Genomic DNA, 25,881 nt, shown 5'->3' on the forward strand with positions numbered 1-25,881 from the left:
TCATTGGCCTAGAAATCGCGGTTGAAGTCTTCCCACGGGCAAACGACTGAAAAAAGGAAAGCAAATGCGTACTTACCTGTTCCTGCTGCACCCACTCGAGATCCCGGTCCTGAGGCCTCCACTCTCTGCGCGTCGCAGCGCGTGCACGTCAGGACGTCCGTAAGCTGGAGCTGGAGTCACATGGCTCTGGGCAGCCAATCAAGGTGCAGTATTTTCTCATTCATACCAATGGGAACTCCCTAAGTAGGAGTTCTTACTATTATGAATGAGAACCCCCCACCCCCAACACCTAAACACAAATAAAAAATAAAAACACCCCACATATTTAACATTAATTTAAGTTTAAGTTAATAAATGTGTTCGAAACAATATATATTTTTACGATTTTTTAAAGTTTTGTAATTAGGGTTTAAAATAAACTTACCTTAGTGGGCAGGATTTTTAACATAAAAATGTCTTTTAAAATTTTATTTTTATATGTTTTTTATATATTTTAAAACTCTTACGCTGGTAAAAATAGGCTATGCGCCTGCTTTTACCAGGTGTAAGAGTTTGAAGGACATTCGCTGGGCAAGATATGGGTAAATACCGCAATCTTGCCCATGTGAATGTCCTTCTCCCCGATATGCGTGCGATCTGTCAAGCCAGAACTTAACAGATCGGAAAACCCGGTTTCGACGCATGCGCATTGCACCCCGAAAACCGGCTTTTGCAATGCCTCCCCGGGTCCGTACACACTCCGTACGGACCCGGTGAGCTCGGAATTTCAGCAACCCAATACCTCCTTGCTTTTGTATTCCCTGCCTCCAGCTACAAAATAAAAGATTCTATTTGCCTTTTTTTTATATCCTTATCTACTTGCATTGCTACCTTTATGACCTGCACACCTCTGCTCCCATACAGTGTTTCACCTCGAACCACGAAGATGAATTTCCAATCCCCTGGTCTTATTTCCAAAATGTACCACATCACAGTTAACATAAGAACATAAGAAATAGGAGCAGGAGTAGGCCATTCGGCCCATCGAACCTGCTCTGCCATTCAATAAGATCATGGCCGATCTCCTACCTCAACTTCTCTGCATTGAACTGCATCCTCCATCCACCTGCCCATCCTGCAAGACTGCCTATGTCCTCCTGCAGCCTTTCGCAATCCTCATCACTTGTCACCGCCCTCCAATTTGGCATCGTTCACAAATATTATTCCAAGTCTGGATCATTTATATTTATATCATAAGTAAGTCCCCAGCCCAGATTCCTTTCGAACAACATGCACTGCATCTTAATTCTGTTATTCTCTCCATTGGTGCTGCCTGACCTGCTGAGTGTTTACAGCATTTTCTGTTTATATTTCAGACTTCCAGCATCTGCTCATTTTACCTTTGTATTCATTAAACCTGGACTGTTTGAGAAACATTTGTCTTCTGACCCCACAACCATCTCTTTATCCATGTGCTCACACTGCCCTTAATTCCATGTGCCATTATCCTTGTCATCAGCCTCCCAGGAGATCCCATCAATGCTTTTTGAAAGTTCATATGAACCGCATCCCATGCATTCCTTTTATCTATTCCCACCGCTATTCTTCAAGGACATCGATTAAGGATTGTCAAGCACCAGCTGCCTAGAAGTCTATCCTTTGTAGCTCATCTTAACTCACATTTTTCCCAAGGGCTGAATAATGTAATTCCATATTATAGACTCCAGAGGGTGGGTTTCCTCTTTAGCTACACGGAGAGGGAGGAAAATCAGCCCCCACCCCCCAACACCCGCAACCTCCTGAAACCCGCTTGGGGTTAAAATTGTCTCCTGTTAATTACACTATTCCTCACTCCTCTCTTGTTCTTTTCCCCTTATCCTCCAAGTATGATCTCCAAGGGGGCTGGATTTTCGGTCTTCTGCCGGTCCTGTTAGTGCTACGGGTGGGCGGTCGGCCAGCTCCCAGCGCCCCGCCGGGAAATTTGTTGCTGGCTTTGCAGGGGCGCAGAGCAACACCGTCTGGGAGCGTCGAGCCAGCATGCAACGGCACGGGTTCCGACTGCACGCTGAAATTTGTGCGCTGACCCTACAGCGCCCCTAGTGCGCCGTGGTGGGACCGCCTGGAAAACCAGCTGGTCAGAGCTGTCCCGGTGGCAGTGAGTGAAGGACTTGGTGAATGAGGTGAGTTTGATTGTTTTTTTTAATTTTATTTTTGCGATGTTGCTTACTGTGGGGTGTTTAACATATTGGGAATGTTTGTTGTGTTTTTAGGTGCAATGTTTTTTTTCCACAGAAGCCTCTATTCGGGCGCTCCGAGGTCGGCTGATTAGCTCGGGATTTTCATTGCTCAACCGGCCTGGCGCCCTAAGGGAGATGTGGAATGCCCTTAGTGCCCCGCCCCACACTCAGGGCCCAGCTGCTGAATTTTGCTGACTGAGGTGCAAACTGTTTCCGGGAGCAAACGTTACCGCCCCGAAATTAGCGGAGCCGAAAATCCAGCTCTCAAGTATTTCATTGCCAATCCTGACCTGGATGCTGGGAGACAGTGATTTTCTATTTGAAGCCATGAACCTGTTCCCCAGTTTTGTCTCCTTCACTCTTTCCAATGATAAAGATCCATTTCAGTTTGGCCTTCCGTGCTCAGGCAATTTCTCGATTTTAACAAATCCATGGCACCAATTTTCCGATAACGAGGTAAATGGGCTTCGGTTGGCAAATTTCACAGGCTCACCTGCCCCTGAGGCAGAGAGGCCGAGTGCTGCTTGAACTTCCCAATGGAAACCCACCACCTGATTAGACGGGGCTACAGGCACAGGAAGAAGCTTCCACAAAGAGCCAGGCCTGTGGCATGTGTGACGATGGATCTGAAAATTCAGCGAGCCGTCAGCTCTTAAAGGGCTGCAGCTAACCTTTAAAGGGAAAGTTGTGGCGGGGGAGCAGAAAAACTGGAGAAATTGGTTGCCATAGCGCAGAAGAAACATGCAGACCACACTGCTTGCTCCCTTTGGTGCTGAAGAGTTGGAGGTCCTGCTTCAGAGATGTACAGAAAGAAAGAAGAAAGACTTGGATTTATATCGCGCCTTTCACGACCACCGGACGTCTCAAAGCGCTTTACAACCAATGAAGTACTTTTGGAGTGTAGTCACTGTGGGAAACGCGGCAGCCAATTTGTGCACAGCAAGCTCCCACATACAGCCTTGTGATAATGACCAGATCATCTGTTTTTTTTGTTATGTTGACTGAGGGATAAATATTGGCCAGGACACCAGGGATAACTCCCCTGCTCTTCTTCGAAATAGTGCCATGAGGTCATTTACATCCACCTGAGAGGGCAGATGGGGCCTCAGTTCAATGTCTCACCCGAAAGATGGCACCTCCGACAGTGCAGCACTCCCCTAGCACTGCACTGGAGTGTCAGCCTAGATTTCTGTGCTCAAGCCCCTGGAGTCGGACTTGAACCTACAACCTTCTGACTCAGAGGCGAGTGTACTGCCCACTAAAGGAGGGTGGGCCTCTTTGGAACTGAAGCCCATCTCTTGGTGCCAGCACTGTTGCCAGCTGCACGCAGGGTGGCTGCCGATGGAGTCAATGCAGCCACTCAGCTCCCTCATAACTGGTTGCAAAGGAGTAAGAGGTATGCGGGCCTCGGGGGGGAGGCAATGTTGAGCATGCTCTTTGTTAACTCCCGCAGCCTTGTAGGAGGCACTATATCAAGCATCGGACCCATCTATAGCCCCTTTGCATACTCTCACTCTGCCAAAGCTGGTTGGCAATAATTCCTTGCAGGAATAGGTGGAACAGCAGGCAGATGCCCAGTCTGCTGCCCCACCTCTGCGGTTAGTGGTTTCTCAGTGGAGACAGCAGCTGTGGGCTTCTCTGAGCCACTTCTCCACCTCTCCACTTTTCATTCCCAAAATGCAGCCACCATGAATTGCTGCTTGCTCTGAACATCATGGCTGCTCATTGGACAGACCTGTGTAATTGGCCACGTCAGCGGACGGCAAGCACTCTTGTTGCTGTGCCGGAAGGTCATGGGTTCAAACCCCACTCCAGGGACTTGTGCACATAATTCAGGCTGACACTTCAGTTCAGTACTGAGCGAGTGCTGCACTGTCGGAGGTGCCGTCTTCCAGATGAGACGTAAAAGATCCCACGCTGTTTCGAAGAAGAGCAGAGGAGTTCTCCCCGGTGTCCTGCGGCCTATAAAGGCCCAGCGGGAGCTCGAGAGTCAGCGGCAGTTGGCGAGAGGTGGGAGCAGTGTCGGAGCGGCCTATAAAGGCGTACTTGTGCAGCTACAGCGGGAGAGAAAGCAAAAAAGAAGTAGAAAGGAATCAAAAGGTGACGTCACAGCCAATGGGGTAAGTGATTGGTGAGTAGCTTTTCTTTTTCTTTTTATATCAGTAAGTAAACTGTAACATTGTTATTACCAATTTAAGGGTATCTAAGAGTTAAGGCATGGCAGGAGAGATCGGTCACGTGATATGCTCCTCCTGTGCCATGTGGGAACTCAGGTACGCTTCCGGTGTCCCTTACGACTACATGTGTAAGAAGTGTATCCGCCTCCATCTCCTGATGGACCGCGTTGCGGAATTGGAGCTGAGGGTGGATTCACTCTGGAGCATCCACGATGCTGAGAATGACATAAGTGCACATGTCGTGAGTTGGTCTTACCGCATGAGAAGGATCCACAGCCAGCTAGGGAATGGAAGACCAGCAGGAAGAATAGTACAAAAAAGGTAGTGCAGGGGTCCCATCTGGTCATCCCCCTGCAAAACAGATACACTGTTTTGAGTGCTGTTGAGGGAGATGACTCATTAGGGAAGAGCAACAGCAGCCAAGTTCATGGCACTGTGGCTGGCTCTGTTGTACAGGAGGGCATAAAAAAAAGTGGGAGAGCGATAGTGATAGGGGATTCAATCATAAGGGGAATAGATAGGCATTTTTGCGGCCGAATCGAGACTCCAGGATGGTATGTTGCCTCCCTGGTGCAAGGGTCAAGGATGTCTCCGAGCGAGTGCAGGACATTCTGAAAAGGGAGGGAGAACAGCCAGTTGTCGTGGTGCACATTGGTACCAACGACATAGGTAAAAAAAGGGATAAGGTCCTACGAGACAAATTTAAGGAGCTAGGAGTTAAATTAAAAAGTAGGACCTCAAAAGTAGTAATCTCGGGATTGCTACCAGTGCCACGTGCTAGTCAGAGTAGGAATCGCAGGATAGCTCAGATGAATACGTGGCTTGAGCAGTGGTGCAGCAGGGAGGGATTCAAATTCGTGGGGCATTGGAACAGGTTTGGGGGTAGGTGGGACCAGTACAAACCGGACGGTCTGCACTTGGGCAGGAACGGAACCAATGTCCTAGGGGGAGTGTTTGCTAGTGCTGTTGGTGATGAGTTAAACTAATATGGCAGGGGGATGGGAACCAATACAGGGAGACAGAGGGAAACAAAAAGGAGATAAAAACAAAAGACAGAAAAGAGATGAGTAAAAGTGGAGGGCAGAGAAACCAAAGGCAAGAAACAAAAAGGGTCACTGAATATAAAAGGGCTGCAGGAGGGGTAAAAACTAAAAATCATGGTTTAAAAACTAGGATGAAAGCACTCTACCTAAATGCACGCAGCATTAGAAATAAAGTAAATGAGTTGACGGCACAAATCATTACAAATGGGTATGATTTGGTGGCCATTACAGAGACATGGTTGCAAGGTGGCCAGGATTGGGAATTAAACGTACAGGGGTATCTGACGATTCGGAAAGATAGGCAGGAAGGGAAGGGAGGTGGGGTAGCTCTGTTAATAAGGGATGATATCAGGGCAGTTGTGAGGGATGATATTGGCTCCAATGAACAAAATGTTGAATTATTGTGGGTGGAGATTAGAGATAGTAAGGGGAAAAAGTCACTGGTCGGCGTAGTTTATAGGCCCTCAAATAATAACTTCATGGTGGGGCGGGCAATAATCAAGGGAATAATGGAGGCATGTGAAAAAGGAACGGCAGTAGTTATGGGGGATTTTAACCTACATATCGATTGGTCAAATCAAATCGCAGGGGGTAGCCTGGAGGAGGAATTCATAGAATGCATACGGGATTGTTTCTTAGAACAGTATGTAACAGAGCCTACAAGGGAGCAAGCCATTTTGGATCTGATCCTGTGTAATGAGACAGGAAAAATAAACGATCTCCTCGTAAAAGATCCTCTCAGAATGAGTGATCACAATATGGTTGAATTTGTAATACAGATTGAGGATGAGGAAGTTGTGTCAGAAACGAGCGTACTATGCTTAAACAAAGGGGACTACAGTGGGATGAGGGCAGAGTTGGCTAAAGTAGACTGGAAACAAGGACTAAATGGTGGCACAATTGAGGAACAGTGGAGGACTTTTAAGGAGCTCTTTCATAATGCGCAACAAAAATATATTCCAGTGAAAAAGAAGGGCGGCAAGAGAAGAGATAACCAGCCGTGGATAACCAAGGAAATAAAGGAAAGTATCAAATCAAAGACCAATGCGTATAAGGTGGCCAAGGTTAGTGGGAAACTAGAGGATTGGGAAGATTTTAAGCAACAGCAACGAATGACTAAAAAAGCAATAAAGAAAGGGAAGATAGATTACGAAGGTAAACTTGCGCAAAATATAAAAACAGATAGTAAAAGCTTTTACAGATATATAAAATGGAAAAGAGTGACTAAAGTAAATGTTGGTCCCTCAGAAGATGAAAAGGGGGATTTAATAATGGGAAATGTGGAAATGTCTGAGACCTGAAACAATTATTTTGCTTCGGTCTTCACAGTGGAAGACACAAAAACCATGCCAAAAATTGTTGGTCATAGGAATGTGGGAAGGGAGGACCTTGAGATGATCACTATCACTAGGGAGGTATTACTGGACAGACTAATGGGACTGAAGGTAGACAAGTCCCCTGGTCCTGTTGAAATGCATCCCAGGGTATTAAAAGAGATGGCAGAAGTTATAGCAGATGCATTTGTTATAATCGACCAAAATTCTCTGGACTCTGGGGAGGTACCAGCGGATTGGAGAGCAGCTAATGTAACGCCTCTGTTTAAAAAAGGGGGCAGGCAAAAGGCAGGTAACTATAGGCCGGTTAGTTTAACATCTGTAGTGGGGAAAATGCTTGAAACTATCATTAAGGAAGAAATAGCGGGACATCTGGATAGGAATAGTGCAATCAAGCAGACGCAGCATGGATTCATGAAAGGGAAATCATGTTTAACTAATTTACTGGAATTCTTTGAGGATATATCGAGCATGGTGGATAGAGGTGTACCGATGGATGTGGTGTATTTAGATTTCCAAAAGGCATTTGATAAGGTGCCACACAAAAGGTTACTGCAGAAGATAAAGGTACGTGGAGTCAGAGGAAATGTATTAGCATGGATAGAGAATTGGCTGGCGAACAGAAAGCAGAGAGTTGGGATAAATGGGTCCTTTTCCGGTTGGAAATCAGTGGTTAGTGGTGTGCCACAGGCGATCAGTGCTGGGACCACAACTGTTTACAATATACATAGATGACCTAGAGGAGGGGACAGAGTGTAGTGCAACAAAATTTTCAGATGACACTAAGATTAGTGGGAAAGCGGGTTGTGTAGAGGACTCAGAGAGGCTGCAAGGAGATTTGGATAGGTTAAGCGAATGGGCTAAGGTTTGGCAGATGGAATACAATGTCGGAAAGTGTGAGGTCATCCACCTTGGGAAAAAAAACAGTAAAAGGGAATATTATTTGAATGGGGAGAAATTACAACATGCTGTGGTGCAGAGGGACCTGGGGGTCCTTGTGCATGAATCCCAAAAGGTTAGTTTGCAGGTGCAGCAGGTAATCAGGAAGGCGAATTAAATGTTGGCCTTCATTGCGAAAGGGATGGAGTACAAAAGCAGGGAGGTGTTGCTGCAACTATATAAGGTATTGGTAAGGCCGCACCTGGAGTACTGCGTGCAGTTTTGGTCACCTTACTTAAGGAAGGATATACTAGCTTTGGAAGGGGTACAGAGACGATTCACTAGACTGATTCGAGAAATGAGGGGGTTACCTTATGATGATAGATTGAGTAGACTGGGTCTTTACTCCTTGGCGTTCAGAAGGATGAGCGGTGATCTTATAGAAACATTTAAAATCATGAAAGGGATAGACAAGATAGAGGCAGAGAGGTTGTTTCCATTGGTGGGGGAGACTAGAACTAGGGGGCACAGCCTCAAAATACGGAGGAGCCAATTTAAAACCGAGTTGAGAAGGAATTTCTTCTCCCAGAGGGTTGTGAATCTGTGGAATTCTCTGCCCAAGGAAGCAGTTGAGGCTGGCTCATTGAATGTTTTCAAGTCAAAGATAGATAGATTTTTAAGCAATAAGGGAATTAAGGGTTATGGGGAGAGGGCGGGTAAGTGGAGCTGAGTTCACGACCAGGTCAGCCATGATCTTATTGAATGGCGGAGCAGGCTCGAGGGGCTAGATGGCCTACTCCTGTTCCTAATTCTTATGTTCTTATTATGTTCTTATGAGTATTTATCCCTCACCCCCATATCAGTAAAACAGATTATCTATTCATTATTGCTGTTTGTGGGAGCTTGCTGTGCGCCAGTGGGCTGTTGCATTTCCTACATTACAACAGTGACTACACTTCAAAAAAGTACTTCAATGGCTGTAAAGCGCTTTGGGAAGCCTTGACGTCATGAATGGCGCTACATCAATGCAGGCTTTCTATAATGATGTCTGTGTGCTCAGATCCACCTGAACATCCATTGAATGCAATCCCATTCTTTCCATGTGGACCGTAGTGTTGCTGTGACAAACCAATGTTCCCCATGTGTGTTCCCCCTGCCACACCTTGCCCTCGAGGGTAAGCTCTGCCTCCATGCCAGTTGGTGCCTCCTTTCGCAGGAGGGGGGAACCGGAGGTGTCAGCTTTGAATGTGACACTCTGCCGCTCGCTTGACGCAGGTTTTTGGACCGTGGGCCCAGCTGTGGTGGGGCCCGTCCCTACGGTGACTTGGATGAATGCGATAGAAGGAAAACTTCCTGCTGTGGCGACCTGCGCTTCTACAGGAAGAGCTGTTGCTGCTCCAGACGTTGCCGTGCGACGTGGAGGTGGCACGGACGTGGGGGCGGATTTTCTGGTCATTTGCGCTCAGTTTTTCACCCCGGAGACACAGCAATGGCGATGGTGATGTTCTGGCTGGGCGGTCAGCCTCCAGAGTCCCACAGCGATCCTCGGGTCCGGATTAGCGACGGCGCGGAGCAGCACTGCCCGGAAGTGTTGCGCCCGGTGTGTAACCCCCCTGGTTGCAAAACCGGTGCAAGTTTTGACTCCCGTCCAACCCGTACGCCCCGCAGCGTGCCCCGCAGTGAGCGCCTGGGAAATCGGGCGTTCCAACCTGTACCGACTGCAGAGAGCTCAGTAATGCAGTCCTGAGGTAGGTGTGCTTGTTTTGTCTTTGACTTTTTGCGATTTGTGTTGTGGTGGCGTGGGCAATGTACTGGGAATGTTTTTTGTGGCTTTTCCAGGCGTCTCTTGGAGTGACTCCCGGCCCAGCTCTTTAGTTTGGGAGTTTCCCATGCTAATGTCCAAGAGAGGTGTACAAGGCCTCCCATAGCACTGCGTCCCCTGACTCAGGGCCCAGCTGCCCAATGTTACTGACTGAGGTGCAAACTGTTTCCGGGCGCAAACTTTACCGCCCCATCGCCATTACCGCCCCGAAATCATCAAAGCCGAAAATCCAGCCCCAAGTCTTTCCCTGACACGTGTTGAAGAGACGATCAACCCGTTGGCGGGGTAGCTGACGGGTGTGAACAAAATGCCTCGGGCGGTGGTCGCGCCTGTCTTTGATGGCCCCCCCCTCAGGAATGCAGCCAGTCCATTCAGAACCCCAAAAGGAATGCTCACCTCTTTCTTTGTACCATGACACTGAACTGCCAGCAACAAACAAGAGTAATGAAGAGAAGCACTGCCCCCCCACCAAACAAATGATGAAATCAAGTGTCGCATGGAGCAAAAATGCAGCAGAAACATCCGAGAAGTACACGCGAGAAAGCACATCACCTACCTTTAAAAGACCTACTTGAGCAGGCTTGGCCCAGGATCTGTTCCGTGCACATCTGAAATGTGGGCAGCACCTCAGCCAGCATCAGGAGTTCCAGTGCGGAACCATAATTCTCCGCTGTGAACGTGGGCTGTGCACTCTGGGAGCAAGGCCCCCCCACTCCGGGACCCAAAGTGGCACTGGGGAAATTGCCGCTTGTGGTTACGGATCTGCCGTTCTGCCGCTGCCTGCAGAGCCCCGGAAAGCATTCCTTAGACCGCTTACTTTCCCTTCCTGCATAACTGCCTTACTTGGCCCGTGTCTGCTTTGCCATAGCAGCTCCCCCAAAGCCCTCGTTAACTATTGCATCGGATATACGGCACAGAAACAGGTCAAGCCACAATTTATGCTCCACTTGAGCCTCCTCCCGTATTTCCTCATCTAAATCTATCAGCTTAACCCTCTGTTCCCTTCTCCCTCATCTACTTGTCATGCGGAGCTCCTTCACAGCAAACGAGCCAAAGGTGGGCAGCGGAAACGTTACAAGGACACTCTCAAAGCCTCCCTGGTAAAGTGTGACATCACCACTGACACCTGGGAGTCCCTGGCCAAAGACCGCCCTAGGTGGAGAAAGTGCATCCGGGAGGGTGTTGAGCTCTTTGAATCTCAACGCCGAGAGCGTGAAGAGGTCAGGCGCAGACAGCGGAAGGAACGTACGGCAAACCAGTCCCACCCACCCCCTTCCCCCGACGAATGTCTGTCCCACCTGTGACAGGGTCTGTGGCTCTCGTATTGGACTGTTCAGCCACCAATGGACTCACTTCAGGAGTGGAAGCAAGTCTTCCTTGATTCCGAGGGACTGCCTATGATGATGATAATGATGATTAAATACATCTATACTACTTGCCTCACCACTCTCTGGGTAAAGAAGTTTCTTCTGAATTCCCTATTGGATTTCTTGGTGACTGTCTTATATTGATGGCCTCTAGTTTTGCTCTTCCCCACAAGTGGAAACATTCTTCCTGTATCCACTCTATCAAAACCTTTCATAATTTTAAAGACCTCTATTAGGTCACCCCTCGGCCTTCTTTTTTCAAGAGAAAAGAGACCCAGTCTGTTCATCCTTTCCTGATATGCATACCCTCGCATTTCTGGTATAATTCTTGTAAATCCTCTCTGCACCCTCTCCAGTGCCTCTATATCCTTTTTATAATATGGCGACTAGAACTGTACACAGTACTCTAAGTGTGGTCTAACCAAGGTTCAATACAGGTTTAGCATAACTTCCCTACTTTTCACTTCTATCCCTCTAGAAATAAACCCTAGTGCTTGGTTTGCTTTTTTACGGCCTTGCTAACCTGTGTTGCTACTTTTAGTGATTTGTGTATTTGTACTCCCAGATCCCTTTCTTCCTCTACCCCACCGAGACTCACATCCTTCCTACCAAACTGCATCGGTGTTGAACTTAATTTTCCAATTATATGCCCATTTTGTAACTTGTTGCAATCCTCCTCAGTATTGACTATCTCTCACAATTTGGTGTCATCTGTAAATTTAGAAATTGTGTTTTTGGTTCCAAAATCTAAATTGTAAATTGTGAACAGCAGTGGTCCCAGCATTGGTCCTTGTGGGACACCACGACCCACCTTCTGCCACTGTGAATAGCTACCCTTTACCCCTACTCTCTGCTTTCTGTCTTGCAGCCAGCTAGCTATCCATTCTGCTCCTTGTCCCCTGTCTCTGCATCCTCTGACCTTGTTCATCAGCCTATTTTGCGCTACCTTATCAAAGGCCATTACTGCCTTACTTAGCCCTTGCCTGCTTTGCCATTGCAGCTTCCCGCAAAGCCCTAGCTCACTATGCCCCTCCCCACTGAGAATAGTTGTCCCAGCTCTGCTTAGGTCAGGAGTATCCCTGTTGGGATAACGTGTCCCGATGTCCCAGGAATCGGAACCATCCCTTAGGTCTCATGCTGTGCATTTACTTCCTCAGTCTGGCTGTTCCTGCACCTGGGGCCAATGCTGGTTGGATGTATTCCTTGTGATTACATCACATCACCTCCCGTCTCCAACTGTCCAGCTACCTCCCCCTACCCCCACCCCACCCCCGCCATTGGCCTCCAACACGTCCATCTTTGCTGTGCCGCAACCTCTCTCGAAAACTGGAAAGCCAGCAGGCAATTTGTATGATCCTTAACTGTCAGCCAAGCAGCCTTGTTTGCCCACCTCCAATACTGTGGTAACTAATAAACAGAATTGTTCAAAGAGAATGGTTAAAAAATAACACCCCAAAACAATTTATTTTCATGTCCCTGTGATTCTTCTCCCTGGTTGCTTGCTGCATTAACGGGAAATTCCCAGAGATGCCAGGATAATCTCCGGATGGTTCGCAAGCCAACCGTGCCGGCTAGCACCTGGGAATGGTAGCACACCTGAGATTACTATTTTCAGATCCTACTGCTGAATCCATTACTTCAGACATCTCCTGCAGTGTTCCAATGAAGCCCAAGGGAAGCTCGAGGAACAGCATCTTTCCATTGGGCACCTTACAGCCACCTGGACCCAACACTAAGTTCAACAATCTCAGACCCAACCACTGCACCCATTTATTCGGACAGTGGGTGCTTGTAATGATTCTGCTGTTGTCACCTACAGCTCCTCTAGACCCATCTTTTGTTTCTTCACTTGTCCCATTGCCATCACCTTTGGCCTTGCCCCATCATCCCTTTTGTCTCTCTAATCTCTCCTGTCTTCCACCCAATCACTGACCTTCCCTTTTGTTCTTTCCGCCCCTCCCCATTTTTCCTGCCTCAGTATTTGCTTGAAACCAGTTACATCTCTGACTTTCTCCAGTTCTGGCGCAAGGCCACCGACCTGAAAAGGTTAACTTTGCTTCGCTCTCCCCGGATGCTGCCCAACCCGCTGAGTATTTCCAGCGATTTCGGTTTTTAATCCCCTCGTGCAGTTCCCTGGAGCTGTTGTTGCAGGATCTGAACCCAATTCCTCGCTGTTGTCATCGGTCCCGACATGAGCCGTGACTTCTGGCTGATCTGCACCCCACTGAATCCAAAGAACCTGTGCACTGGGGTGGCAATGTCCCTTAGCCTGGCACCTGGAGGGGAATTCACCATTCAAGCCTCACAATGACTTGAGTGGACCTTTCTGTTCACTGCCCTGGGTGAAAACTGAGGTCACAGGTACACAAGAATATAAGAATTAGGAGCAGGAGTAGGCTATTCGGCCCCTCGTGCCTGCTCCGACAGTCAATGAGATCATGACTGGTCTTCTACCTCAACTCCACTTTCCTGCACTGTCCCCATATCCCTTGATTCCCTTAATATCCAAAAATCTATTGATCGCCATCTTGAATATACTCAAAGACTGAGCCTCCACAGCCCCCTGGGGTAGATAATTCCAAAGATTCACCACCTTCTGAGTGAAGATGTTTCTCCTCATCTCAGTCCTAAATGGCCGACTCTTTATTCTGAGACTGTAACCCCTGGTTCTAGACTCCCCAGCCAGAGGAAACATCCTCCCTGCATCTACCCTGTCAAGCCCTGTAAGAATTTTGTATCCTTCAATGAGATCACCTCTCATTCTTTTAAACTCTAGAGAATATAGGCCTAGTCTGCTCAATCTCCCGTCATAGGACATTGTTCCCATCCCAGGAATCAGTTGGGTGAACTTTTGTTGCACTCCCTCAATGGCAAGTGTATCCTTCATTCGGTAAGGAGACCAAAACTGTACACAATATTCCAGGTGTGGTCTCACCATGGCCCTACATAATTGCGGTAAGATATCTTTACTCAAATCCTCTTGTAATAAAGGCCAACATACCAGTAGCAGCGAAGAAGAAATGGGTGGTTGACATCAAAGGTCGTCAGCCTCCCGCCTCACATCAAAAACATTGCCCTGAGACTTCTGGGGTTCCCTCGATTGACGTAACTTCCCTGCAGTAGCTACATAACCAGGCCGATGAGGCAGGAGGGTGGCATTCCCAACCTCCTGCCCCCTCACGTTCCTCTTGCTACAACTGCGACCATGTCTCCCCTCAAAACAAAATGGCTGCCGGGGTCCTCGACGTGTTTGCAGGGTCCTCGGGGCAGCCTGAAGATTGTTCCACTCAAGGTAAATTAAACTTCCTCCCCCCGACCACCCCAGCACGGCTCCGAGCTCATCCAGTCTCAGCCAGAAGGCCCCGATAACGAAGGCCAAGGGCATGGCTGCAGGTCTCTCCATTGTCTTTCAGCTAGGCCCCTGCTCCTAGCTCCCTCCCCAAGGCCCCCAACAGCCAGGCAATATCCTGGCCTCTGCGAAGGGCCCAGGCCACGACACTTGACCAGACTCCTCTCTCCACAAGCGCAGTGCACCTCTGGCTTGCTGCATCTGACTGCACCCTGTGGAGCCTGGAGAGAACTGTTCTCTTATCTCTACTCCTCTCGCTATTCAATCCCCCCCTACTACTGCGTTCTTGCATTTAACAACCTCTCTAAGGCGGGGGTGGAGCTGTGAAGTGGGGAGGAGAGGAGAGGAGGGCAGAGGGAGGTAGGGGACAGGGAGAGGAGAGGAGAGGGGGAAAAAGCGGAGAGGGGAGGAGAGGGAGAACAGGGGAGAGGAGGGAAGAGGAGGTGAGAGGGGAGGGGAGAGGAGGGGAGAGGGGAGGGGAGAGGAAGGGAGAGGAGGGGAGAGGGGAGGGGAGGAGAGGGAGAATAAGGGGAGAGGAGGGGAGACGGAGAGCAGGGGAGAGGGGAGGGAGAGCACGGGAGAGCAGGGGAGGAGAGGGAGAAGAGGGGAGGGGGGAAGGAGAGAGGAGGAAAGAGAGGGGAAAGAGGGAGAGAGGGAGAGAGGGAGAGAGGGAGAGGGAGAGAGGAGAGGAGAGGGAGAGGAGGAGAGAGGGAAGGAGCGGAGAGGGGAAAGGACAGGACAGCTGAAGATAGGAGGGGAGACAGAGGGTAGAAAGGAAGGGCAGAGGAAAAGAGGTGAGGGAAAAAGGAAAGAGCAGGAGGAGAGGCGCGTGGAGGAGAGAAGAGAAGAGCAGAAAATGGGGTGTGGAGGTGGGATATGATATTACAATCCCACAGGTCAATGTAGATGAAGGTCAATGTGAAATAAGCAAGCAGTAACGTGAATCCAAACGTGAATTGGCACGTTTTACACCCGAGGTAAATTTCCACCTTGAGCACTGTATTGGAGAGAAAGTTGCAGGGGTCAGGGTACACAGGGGTTTGTGGCGGTGCCCATTTACCCATTTACCCCTTAGACACCCTGGCCCTGGAATCCTTCTGCTCGCCATTTCACTGGCGACATTACCCCATTTCTATTCCAGAGGGTAACACTTCCGCTGACAGTAAAATCTCAGACAGGCGTGTGACGTATGTGTCGACTGTTGCTCATGGCGTCATTTCAGGGACCTTTCACGGTGTTGCCCTGGCAGCCGGTGTATATCCCAGGAGGGTTGATACATGGTGGCACTGGTTTACCAGATGTTGCCATTCAAAAACTTGATGGTTGAGCCAATCACCAGACACTGAAAACTAACAGAACCCACAATGCCGTCAATTTCATCCGTTATTCAAAATCACCCAATCAGGTGGCAGCGAGCCGTCCAGCGAACTACTTAATGCAGCACAGCACTGACCATGGTCACTGAGTCACAGTGACAGTTCGCAATACTGCAATCTGTAGTCCTCTCTGAGAAAAGTCAACACTTTTAAAAAATAAAACCTTTCTCAGTTGATGAGAATGCAGAGCATGCCTGCACAACTCTGTACAGCCAGGTCGGGAGATAGGGTCACGTATACACACGCACGAACCCTTACAATGTGCACTCACATGCTCACACATACACACACATTCACACACTCTCACACATACACACACACACACACACTCATACACAGACACACAGTCACACACACACAGACACAGACACACCTGTATATACACACACACGCACACACACACACACACACACAGGCACAGGCACACATGTATACACACATGCACTCACACACAGACACACCTGTATACACACACATACACACACACACACTCACACAGGCACACCCGTACACTCACACACAGACATACACACACACAGACATACAGTCACACACACATACACACACTCATACACACACACACACACACACACACACACACCCACAGACACACACACACACATACTCTCACACACACACACACACTCACACACTCATACAGACACACCCGTATATATACACACACACACACACACATACAAAATTACACCCAGCCACACACACACACAGACTATTGAATGGATATTTCTGAGTCAATTGGGATTTGCCTCCTGCCCAAATCTGGGCCGGATTTAGAATTTCTTTCATTCCTCACCATATCACATCCTACCTGGAGCAGCAAACTGGCCATGATGTGAGGCGACCCATGTACACCGGGAAAGAACATCGACTCCGAGTCGGCCTGGGCGGCGGCACCTTCTGAGGGGCACGGTGCCACTGAGCGTGTCGTGGAGAGAGGGACAGGTGGACTCCACTATTAACATCACACCCCGAAAGCCATGGGCAATTCGGCCGAGGCTGGCTGACTTCAGCCGGCGTGGCAACCTTTCTCCGCGACCTGTTTATTTCTGAGCAACCTAAAAGTCCGCCTGCATGTGTGAAACATGCGATGAGAATCAGCGGAAGGTCAATGCCCGGACATCGCGAGCGACACAGCGGCAGGTGGCTGCCTCCTCCCCCGATGAGCATGCATGTGTGCAGATGCACCGGCGCATTTGTCGGTGCATCCACAGAAACCCGATGGGCAGTCAATGGGCGCTTTACCACACATGATGGCACGGGTAGGCACCTCGTGAGGAGGCCATCGAGGCAGGAATGCACTGCGAGACCCGTACAGAGCTACTCGCGCCCAGACACGCGTGCACATTGACATCAATGTGTGCATGCACACGCACGTGCGCGCATTAACGACCCGATTTAAAAGCCAACAATAGACAGACACACACACACACACACACACACCGCACAAAGAGCACACGAAGCATTTAAATTCCATCGAGACCTAGATCGCTGGCAGGAAAACCAGCCAGGCCCCTGCCCCTCGACCATCATTGCAACAACCATAATCATGCTCACTCTTAATTTGCCTTTAAGCACAGCTCCAGAAGCCCAGTGGGTATACAGGATGTTAAACTAAGGCCTAATTTGTCTGCGCCTGGTTCATTCTTTATCTTTTTGGGTTTTTGTCTTGTCACCTTTTGGGTTTTCCCCAGTTGTCACTGAAACCTTCAGCTGGGAAAACAAGCCAACAATGAAGCGTGAAGTGCTCCCCCACTACCCCGAGCCCTGCTCCCTCCCACCTCGCCTGCACAGCTATGACACCAGTGCTGCTTTGACAGTCAGAGGTTAGGTCCTGAAGACAAAGAGAAATAGCCTCACCCCTGTCCCACCCCGCCCTACCCCTCTCTTCATGCTCTACTGAAAGCCGAGTGGCCTACAGCACTTCCAGGGGATAATATCTCCGTCCAGACAAGACACGTGGGTGTGTTGAACAATATTACTTGCTGTGAGCTCTGAAATAGGGAGTACTGTCGCCTGCAATGTGACTCCCATTGCGAGATGGTCACATTCACAAGGACTGCATAGAACGTAGCATTCTGAGACCTGAGGTCCATCCTTTGGGTCAGTTGGGATCCGCTGGTAAGCCAAGTGGTTAGCGGTTTATCGTCCTGGAGATTGGGTGAATGCAGCCCCTCCTTTACGACGCTCCTTGGAACCTAATTGTTTGACCAAGCTTTTGGTCACCTCTCCTTATGTGGTTCGGTGTCAAATTTTTGTTTGATAATGCTCCTGTGAAGCAACTTGGGACGTTTTACTACATTAAAGGGGCTATATAAATACAAGTTATTGCATTGAGGAAATCGGGACAAGAACGGTTGTGAGACAAAGAGAGAGGTTGGAGGCTACAGATGAGAGAAGAGAGCGAGCCCATCCTGAAGTGTCAAGGAGATGCTAGAAGAACCTTCTTGGACATGGAGGCAATGTTCATGTCCTGAGGATCTATTGACAGTTGTTTGGCACAAAAAAGACAAGTGTGCTTCCTGGAGACAGCCTTGATGAAGGAGGAGACATGGGTGTTCCATTTGAAGATTATCTGGAGACCGAGACCGAGAAGGCCAACAGATGAACTGCAGGTTTGCACCCACCTTCTCTACTGCTGAACATCATGGAATCTCTGGCAATCCAGTGGAAGAGCTGGGTCTGGTTCCTGATAATGCACTGAAAGGGCATTTAATTCTGTTGGCCTACTATCTGATTGTAGGGTCCTGCTCTTAACAGACAGTGCTATGGTTTGCTCTATTGCCCCTCCCAGAATCGGCACACCCAGTAATCTGGAAGCTTTGATCCAATTCCTGCTGTCTTCAGCTGAGTCACCATCCAGTTGTTACAATGGTATAGTGAGTGGCGAGGAGAAGCTTCATAAATCAGTGGTTAGCTCTCAGCTGGCGTACTGCTTCCAATTCTGGGCACCGCAATTTAGGAAGGATGTCAAGGCCTTATTGAGGGTGCAGAGGAGATTTACTAGGATGGTATCAGGGATGAGAGACTTCAGTTATGTCGAGATACTTGCAAAGCTGGGATTGTTTCAAAAAGGTTAAGGGAAGATTTATTATTTGAGATGTTCAAAATGATGAGGGCTTTTGATAAAGTAGATAGGAAGAAACGGTTTCCACTGACAGAAGGGTCGGTAACCAGAGGACACAGATTTAGGATATTTGGCAGAAGAACCAGGGGGTAGACTTGGAGAATTTTTTTAATGCAGCGAGTTGTTATGATCTAGAATGTGCTGCCTGAAAGGGTGGTGGAAGCAGATTCAATAGTAACTTTCAAAAGGGAATTGGATAAATACTTGAACAGGAAAAATTGCAGGGCTCTGGGGAAGAGCAAAGGACTGGGACTAATTGGGTAGCTCTTTCAAAGAGCCGACACATGCATGATGGGACAAATAGCCTCCTTCAGTGCTGTATCCTTCTATGATTCTATGAAATTGCCGGCCATGCCATTTTATGATATTCTTCAGGATATCCAGGGCTCCACAAATAATGAATCACTTTTTGAAGTACAGTGATTGTTACGCAGGCATCAGAGCAGCCAGTTTTCATACAGCGAGTCTCACACACAGTGAGGAGAGAGACCAGTTGGTCTGTTTGTCATGGTGTTGGTTGAGGGATGAGTGTTTCCCAGTATGTGAATGGACAGATACCCTCAGTACATTATATGCTCAAGTTCCAGAGTGAAGCTTAAACCCACAGATAGTGCTTCAGGAGTTGCTCACAACAGCGTCCTTCACCCAGCCATCTTCAGTCAACAGCCTTCGCTCCTGCATCAGGCCAGGAGTGGGACTGTTTGCTGATGATTCAACAGGGTTCACCTCCAGGCACATTTCCTCTGATAACGAAGCAGTCTGTGTCCGTGTGCAGCAGGAATTGGGCGACATCCAGGCTTGAGGCGATAGGCGGCAGGTAATATTCGCACCGCATGGGTAATAATCGTCTCCAACAACATCACCCAACCATCCGCCCCTGAGGTTCAACATCACCACCTTCGCTTCAACCCACTATCAACATCTTAGAGGTCACCATTGACCATGAGGTCAACTGGATTGGGAAATGGTCCACGTTGTCCAGGGCCGCGCCGTGGATCTTGATGATTGGGGGGCAGTGCTGTGCAGTGGGAACAGGTTGGTGGAGGACCTTTGTCTTACGGATGGTTAGTGTAAGGCCCATGCTTTCGTACGCCTTGGTGAATATGTTGATTGTGACTTGGAGTTCAGCTTCTGTTTGTGCGCCTTTCCCTCAATGTCTATCTGTCCCACCTGTGACAGGGACTGTGATTCTTGTATTGGACTGTTCAGCCACCTAAGGACTCATTTTTAGAGTGGAAGCAAGTCTTCTTTGATTCCGAGGGACTGCCTATGATGATGATGAACTGGATTAGCCGTATCAACAATGTGGCTATGAGAGTAGGGCAGGGGCGAAGTTCTCAGTGATGATGGGCTCACCTCCTGACCCCCGTCAAAACCTCCTCACCTTCTACACGGATGAAATTTGGAGCGTAATGGACTGCTCATCATTCATTAGGATGGGTGCGGCCACAACAACGCACCCGAGACTCAACGCCACTCGGGGCTGATTGGTAGCCCTGAGACTGAGCTCAGTAGCCTGAAATGGTCCCTTGAGGTGCTTGCATTTATTTTGACTCTCACATGGAAACAGTTTGCTGAGAAGAAGTGTGACATCAGGAGCTGAACGAGTTCATTGCCAAAAAGTTCACCTCCCTCTCGCAGGGGTGGGGGGTTTGATTCCAATGGAGATTCAGCGGCGGCTGATTCTGTTTCCTCCACCCGTCTGCCCTTCCTCATGGCCCGGCAGCAGTTTGCGGAGTTGTCCGAAGGTTTGCTCCAGCGGCCAGGCCAGGTATCGTGCCAGACGTGCCTCCACCTGCACCTGCCCAGAGCGTGTGAGTGTGGGTGCCACACCGGGGCTGCCTGTGGGCCCCATCGAGTAGTGAGCCCCCTTCTTGCAGGGCTACAGGTGCGTGTTGATAAGCTAGTCCCTGGAATTTCAGACAGGACCATGGCGAGGTGGAAGCAGTGAGCGGTCCTCAGAGTGGTGCTCAGAAGCCCTACACCCTAACTGTGTATCACTGGGGCATCCTTGACATGTGAGAACATAAGAGCATAAGAAATAGGAGCAGGTCATTTGGCCCCTTGAGCCTGCTCCGCCAATCAATAATATCATGGCTGATCTGATCTTGGCCTCAACTCCACTTCCCTGCCCCCTCCCCATAACCCTTGACTCACCTATCATTCAAAAATTTGCCTACCTCCGCCTTGAATATATTCAATGACCCAGCCTCCACAGCTCTCTGGGGCAGGGAATTCCAAAGATTCATGACCGTCTGAGGGAAGAAATTCCTCCTCATCTCAGTTTTAAATGGACGACCACTTATTCTGAAATTATGCCCCCTAGTTCGAGATTGCCCCACAAAGGGAAACATCCTCTCTGCATCTACCTTGTTGAGCCCCTTCAGAATCTTATACATTTCAATAAGGTCACCTGTAAGTCTTCTAAACTCCAATGAGTATAGGCCCAACCTGCTCAAACCTTTTTCATAAGACAACCACTTCATCTCAGGAATCAACCTCATGAAACTTCTCTGAATTGCCTCCAATGTAAGTATATCCCTCCTTAAATAAGGAGACCAAAACTGTATGTACTACTCCGGGTGTGGCCTCACCAATACCCTGTATAGTTGTAGCAGGACTTCCCTACTTTTATACTCCATCCTCCTTGCAATAAAGGCCAACAAGGTTAAGTGTGAGTCTGGAAATCAACTCCCCTCCTGACAATTTCAGGACCAGATTTTGCTGCTCACACACCCTCTGATATAGCATAACCTCAGATCTAATGCAACAGGGCAGAAATTGCAAGGTTCCTCTGCTGGCTTCGAGCCTTGTTAGACTTTAGTGTAGATCAGAGATCGGGCAACAGCACTGCAACTTGAGTTGGCACAAGCAAGCCTCCACACTGGCAGCATGACTTTGCAATATCTGCCAAAATATATCTGTGTCCTTATCATAGAATCATAGAAATTCACAGCACGGAAGGAGGCCATTTCAGCCCATCGTGTCTGCGCCGGCCGACAAAGAGCTATCCAGCCTAATCCCTCTTTCCAGCTCTTGGTCCATAGCCCTGCAGGTTATGGCACTTCAAGTGCACATCCAAGTACTTTTTAAATGTGGTGAGGGTTTCTGCCTCTACCACCCTTTCAAGCAGTAAGTTCCAGACCCCCATCACCCCCTGGGTGAAAAAAACTTCCTCTCAAAATCCCTGTAAATCTCCTACTTTAAATCTATGCCCCCTAGTTGTTGACCCCTCTGCTAAGGGAAATAGGTCCTTCCTATCCACTATATCCAGGCCCCTCATAATTTTACACACCTCAATAAGGTCTCCCCTCAATAATGAAGAGAGAATCTCTGTGAACTCCCTCTCTGTAACTTGCCCTTTGCTATAATATGCTGTTGCAGTGTCTTTCAGGTGGCTTGGTAGAGAGCATCTGAAGTGCCTAATATGTTCACTTCTCAATTTGGTTGATTAGACGTCCTCTGCTGTAGTCCTTGGAGTGGTATCGCACACACATAAAAGAGCTCGAATTCCAGCAGATATGACATGCACTAACAGCAGTCGGGTGTCTACACACACAATGTCAGGAGCACCAGCGCTTGTGGAAGATAGTAAACAAGGGGGGTAATTCTATTGGAGAAGCACTGGATGAGAGACAATGGAGACTGCTGATTGGACAGGTGAGCGCTGAATGGTCATGGGCTGTCCAAGGAGAGATAATAAAGATGAGTGAAGCTCGAAGACTTGAGCACGTCAGCTGACACTCCACTGCAGTACTGAAGGACATTTTCATTGTCGAAGGAGCCATCCTTTAGACGAGATGTTGAACTGAGGCTATTCAGGTGAGTGTTGAAGATCCCATGGCGTTTTAAGAGAACGTGGAGTTCAGCATTCCTTCCTCACCTACCAGCACCAAAAGCAGATTAACTGGTTCTCCATCTCATTGCTATTGGTGGAGTCTTGCTGTGCTCAAAATGGCTATTATTTTTGCTGTCATTAAATCACTGGACCTCAAACTACGTAAAGCATGTTGAGAGATGCGATGAGGTGCTTTATCAATGCAGGTCCTTCTTCCTTAGGATGAGGCAGAGAAAAATGTCTTCTTTTTTCTCAGCTTGTCGTCTCTAGTCCTGTGAAACTCTGGCAGAAATCGCAAACCCCTCTACATCTCAAGAAAGACCAAGAGCACTCAAGGGCCTGGGAACATGAATCCTAGCTGACAGCCAACTGTCAGAGAACTTATCAGATGTGTGGCAACCCTCAACGAGCAGAAGAACAGCATGGGCAAACCTTGTAGATATTGCGTCTAATTTCATGCACTGTTTACCTTTGACTGAGAAAACAGCGTAGGTTTTGGTAGCTGTGGAGGGGGATCCGTGACCTTCTGCTCACCCAGCCCCTCCCATCCTAATATCATCAAGGCTTATTAATCCCTAACAAGGTACCATTTGATTTAAATGACAACTCCTACCAAATTACAACTGTGCCCAAGCTGAAAGGTCACGTAACATTGTGGTGACGTTCTCTCTGTGTCTAATGGAACACACTCTGATGTGAGAAAGCGTAGCCAATTCATTAGGATTTTTGAGGCTTCGGGATACACAATTAGCTTCTGATCTTCAGAAATGAAGTTGTAATTGTGCCAAGGCCCCACCATCTATCGGAGAAGCTCATTCCGATACTGACTAACTATGACCAAAAGCCATGGGTCTTATAGACCACAATCATTCTTTCTTATCGAGAAGCCTCGAGATGGTTGGACTATTGTGGGAGGAAATTGCTTGACACATGGTTTCCTGTGTGCCCTAGGAAGTAATACGAGACGTCCCACAATGACTGTTGACCTTTCAGCTGCTCCATAATCACCAATGAGGGGGTGGAGATGTCCTTTAAGAGTTGTTCCAATTGGAGACCTGATTGGTGTCTGGCTGTGCAAAGTGGCCCATAAACACACTCACCAGTGGAGTTGGGAGTGGACGGGGAGTTGGCTTGGCCTCCTTGAGCTGTCGCGTTTGTCGCAGTTACCGCTGTTTTGGCGGCGTACAGATTCGCCTCCTCCTGGAACTTGCCTATGTTTTTCTTGTATCGGATTCGCTTGTTACCAAACCAGTTTGATACCTGCCAGGGGAGGGTGATAAAAAGACAAAAAGGAAAAGCTGCGGTGAGATGCAGGCCATGCTGTACATGAAGGTTAATGCATAGGTTTTACACAGCAACACAGCATTGAGGATTTTTGTACCAAATCCTTTGGCTCCAATACATGATGGGACTTTGGTGGTAAACAGTGGATGTGTTTGGAGAGGGGGGGGAAGGGGCACACTACTGCCTCAAGTGTCAGCTATGGCTCAGTGGGCAGCACACTCATCTCCGAGTCAGAAAGTTGTGGGTTCAAGTCCCACTCCAAGAACTTGAGCACATAAATCTAGGCTGACACTCGCAGTGCAGTACTGAGGGAGTGCCGTCTTTCAGATAAACCAAGAGCCCGTCTGCCCTCTCAGGTGGACGTAAAAGATCCCATGGCACTATTTCGAAGAAGAGCAGGGGAGTTCTCCCCAGTGTCCCAGCCAATATTTATCTCTCAATCAACATAACAAAAACAGATTATCTGGTCATTATCACATTGCTGTTTGTGGGAGCTTGCTGTGCGCAAGTTGGCTGCCGTGTTTCCCACTTTACAACAGTGATTACACTCCAAAAGTACTTCATTGGCTGTAAAGTGCTTTGAGACGTCTGGTGGTTGTGAAAGGTGCTATATAAATCCAAGTCTTTCTTTCTTTAAATAACCCCAATAGAAATATATATATATATATACATACACTCATGTACAAAACAACAACTTGCATTTATATAGCACTTTTAATGTAGTAAAACGTCCCAAGGCGCTTGCACATATATACAATATATAGATTTATTCCTTTACTTGTGCTTGCATATATATAAAATACATATATATATATTCCTTTACAGTATTTGCGCATTGGCTGTAAAGCACTTTGAGACTTCCGGTGGTCATGAAGAGCACTATATAAATCCAAGTCTTTCTTTTTTCAATGACGTGCCGTGACTTTCTGACTCAAAGTGGAGAACTTCCCTGCTCCCCTAGGGATGGCAGTATTTGCTCAGTGTGTGAGTGCATCATGTCCTTAAAACCACTCTACCAGCCCCTTCATCTGAGGATGGCATGAAGTGGAGCAACCTCTTTCATTTGGGGCTATTGCGCCAATGAATGACTCACCTGCCCCATAAAACTGGCCCCCAATCGGAACAAAGCTCCTCCTGGAGCCCAGTTTCGATGACCATTTCTGATCATGTGCCAGCCATGTTGCCCATGTCCCTGAGAGCTGCTGCCTGCGGACACCTAGGTGCGTGTTCCAATAATTACCTCGCCGGAGGGCTTCTCCCGATTGGCCGCAATAACTTCGGCGGAAGATTGGTGGAAGCCTGAAGAATGGTCTGTATTGGTCACTGGGCCAGAAATTGCGGTCGGAGGCTTCCCACAGGGCGGACGCCTTCAACACAAATTTTTATTTTGGTGGTTCCGGAGGAATGAACACTTTCAGTCCGAGGCCTAGATGTGGTGCCTAGTGCTGGGGCCTACGCATCCCAGGAACGTAAGCACAAGCTGGGATCAAGTGGGCCTAAACCACCAATCACAATGTAGTCTTGTCATTGATAATAATGGTGAGTTCCGTTTGTATGAGCTCCCATTACTATCAATGAGAATAACCCCCCAAAACACAGAAACACAACACAATAAATTAAAAAAAAACTCACATGTTTAAAATTAATTGAAATTGAATTAAATCAATCGTTTTAGGAGAACATTTTTTTTTTGCAAATGTTTTAATAGGGTTAAAAATAAACTTATTGGACAGGGTTTTTAATATAAAAACTAGTGATCATATTTAATTTTTCTATCTTTTAAAACTCTTATGCTGGTAAAAGCAAGCCTTATGCCAGCTTTTACCAAGTGTAAGAGTTTGAAGGACATTCGCTGGGCAGGAGTTGGGCAAATAGCCCAAATCTCCAGCCCTTCTCAGTTCGTAAGTGCCGGATTTCAGAGCATGCGCATCACGTGCTGAGAACTGCCACTTGCGGGGCACATCGTACCTGCCCATAGAGACCGTGATTTTTGGCCCACTATTTAGCATCACATTGGGCGACTCTGATTAGGTTAGTTAATAATGTGTAGG

General features: G+C 48.2%; 1 protein-coding gene across 1 annotated transcript in view; it reads right to left on the bottom strand.

The window, feature by feature from the left end:
- The window catches only part of LOC139268184 (pre-B-cell leukemia transcription factor 1-like), a 1,207,813-nt gene that overhangs the window by 97,217 nt on the left and 1,084,715 nt on the right, over positions 1–25,881 (bottom strand). Inside the window, exon 6 of the mRNA XM_070886235.1 lies at positions 23,647–23,806. Within this exon, the coding sequence (XP_070742336.1) occupies positions 23,647–23,806 (160 nt within the window). The remainder of the gene's footprint in view (positions 1–23,646; positions 23,807–25,881) is intronic.

The sequence above is a fragment of the Pristiophorus japonicus genome, chromosome 8 (assembly GCF_044704955.1).
Source record: "Pristiophorus japonicus isolate sPriJap1 chromosome 8, sPriJap1.hap1, whole genome shotgun sequence".
In the NCBI taxonomy this organism is placed as follows: Eukaryota; Metazoa; Chordata; class Chondrichthyes; family Pristiophoridae; genus Pristiophorus; species Pristiophorus japonicus.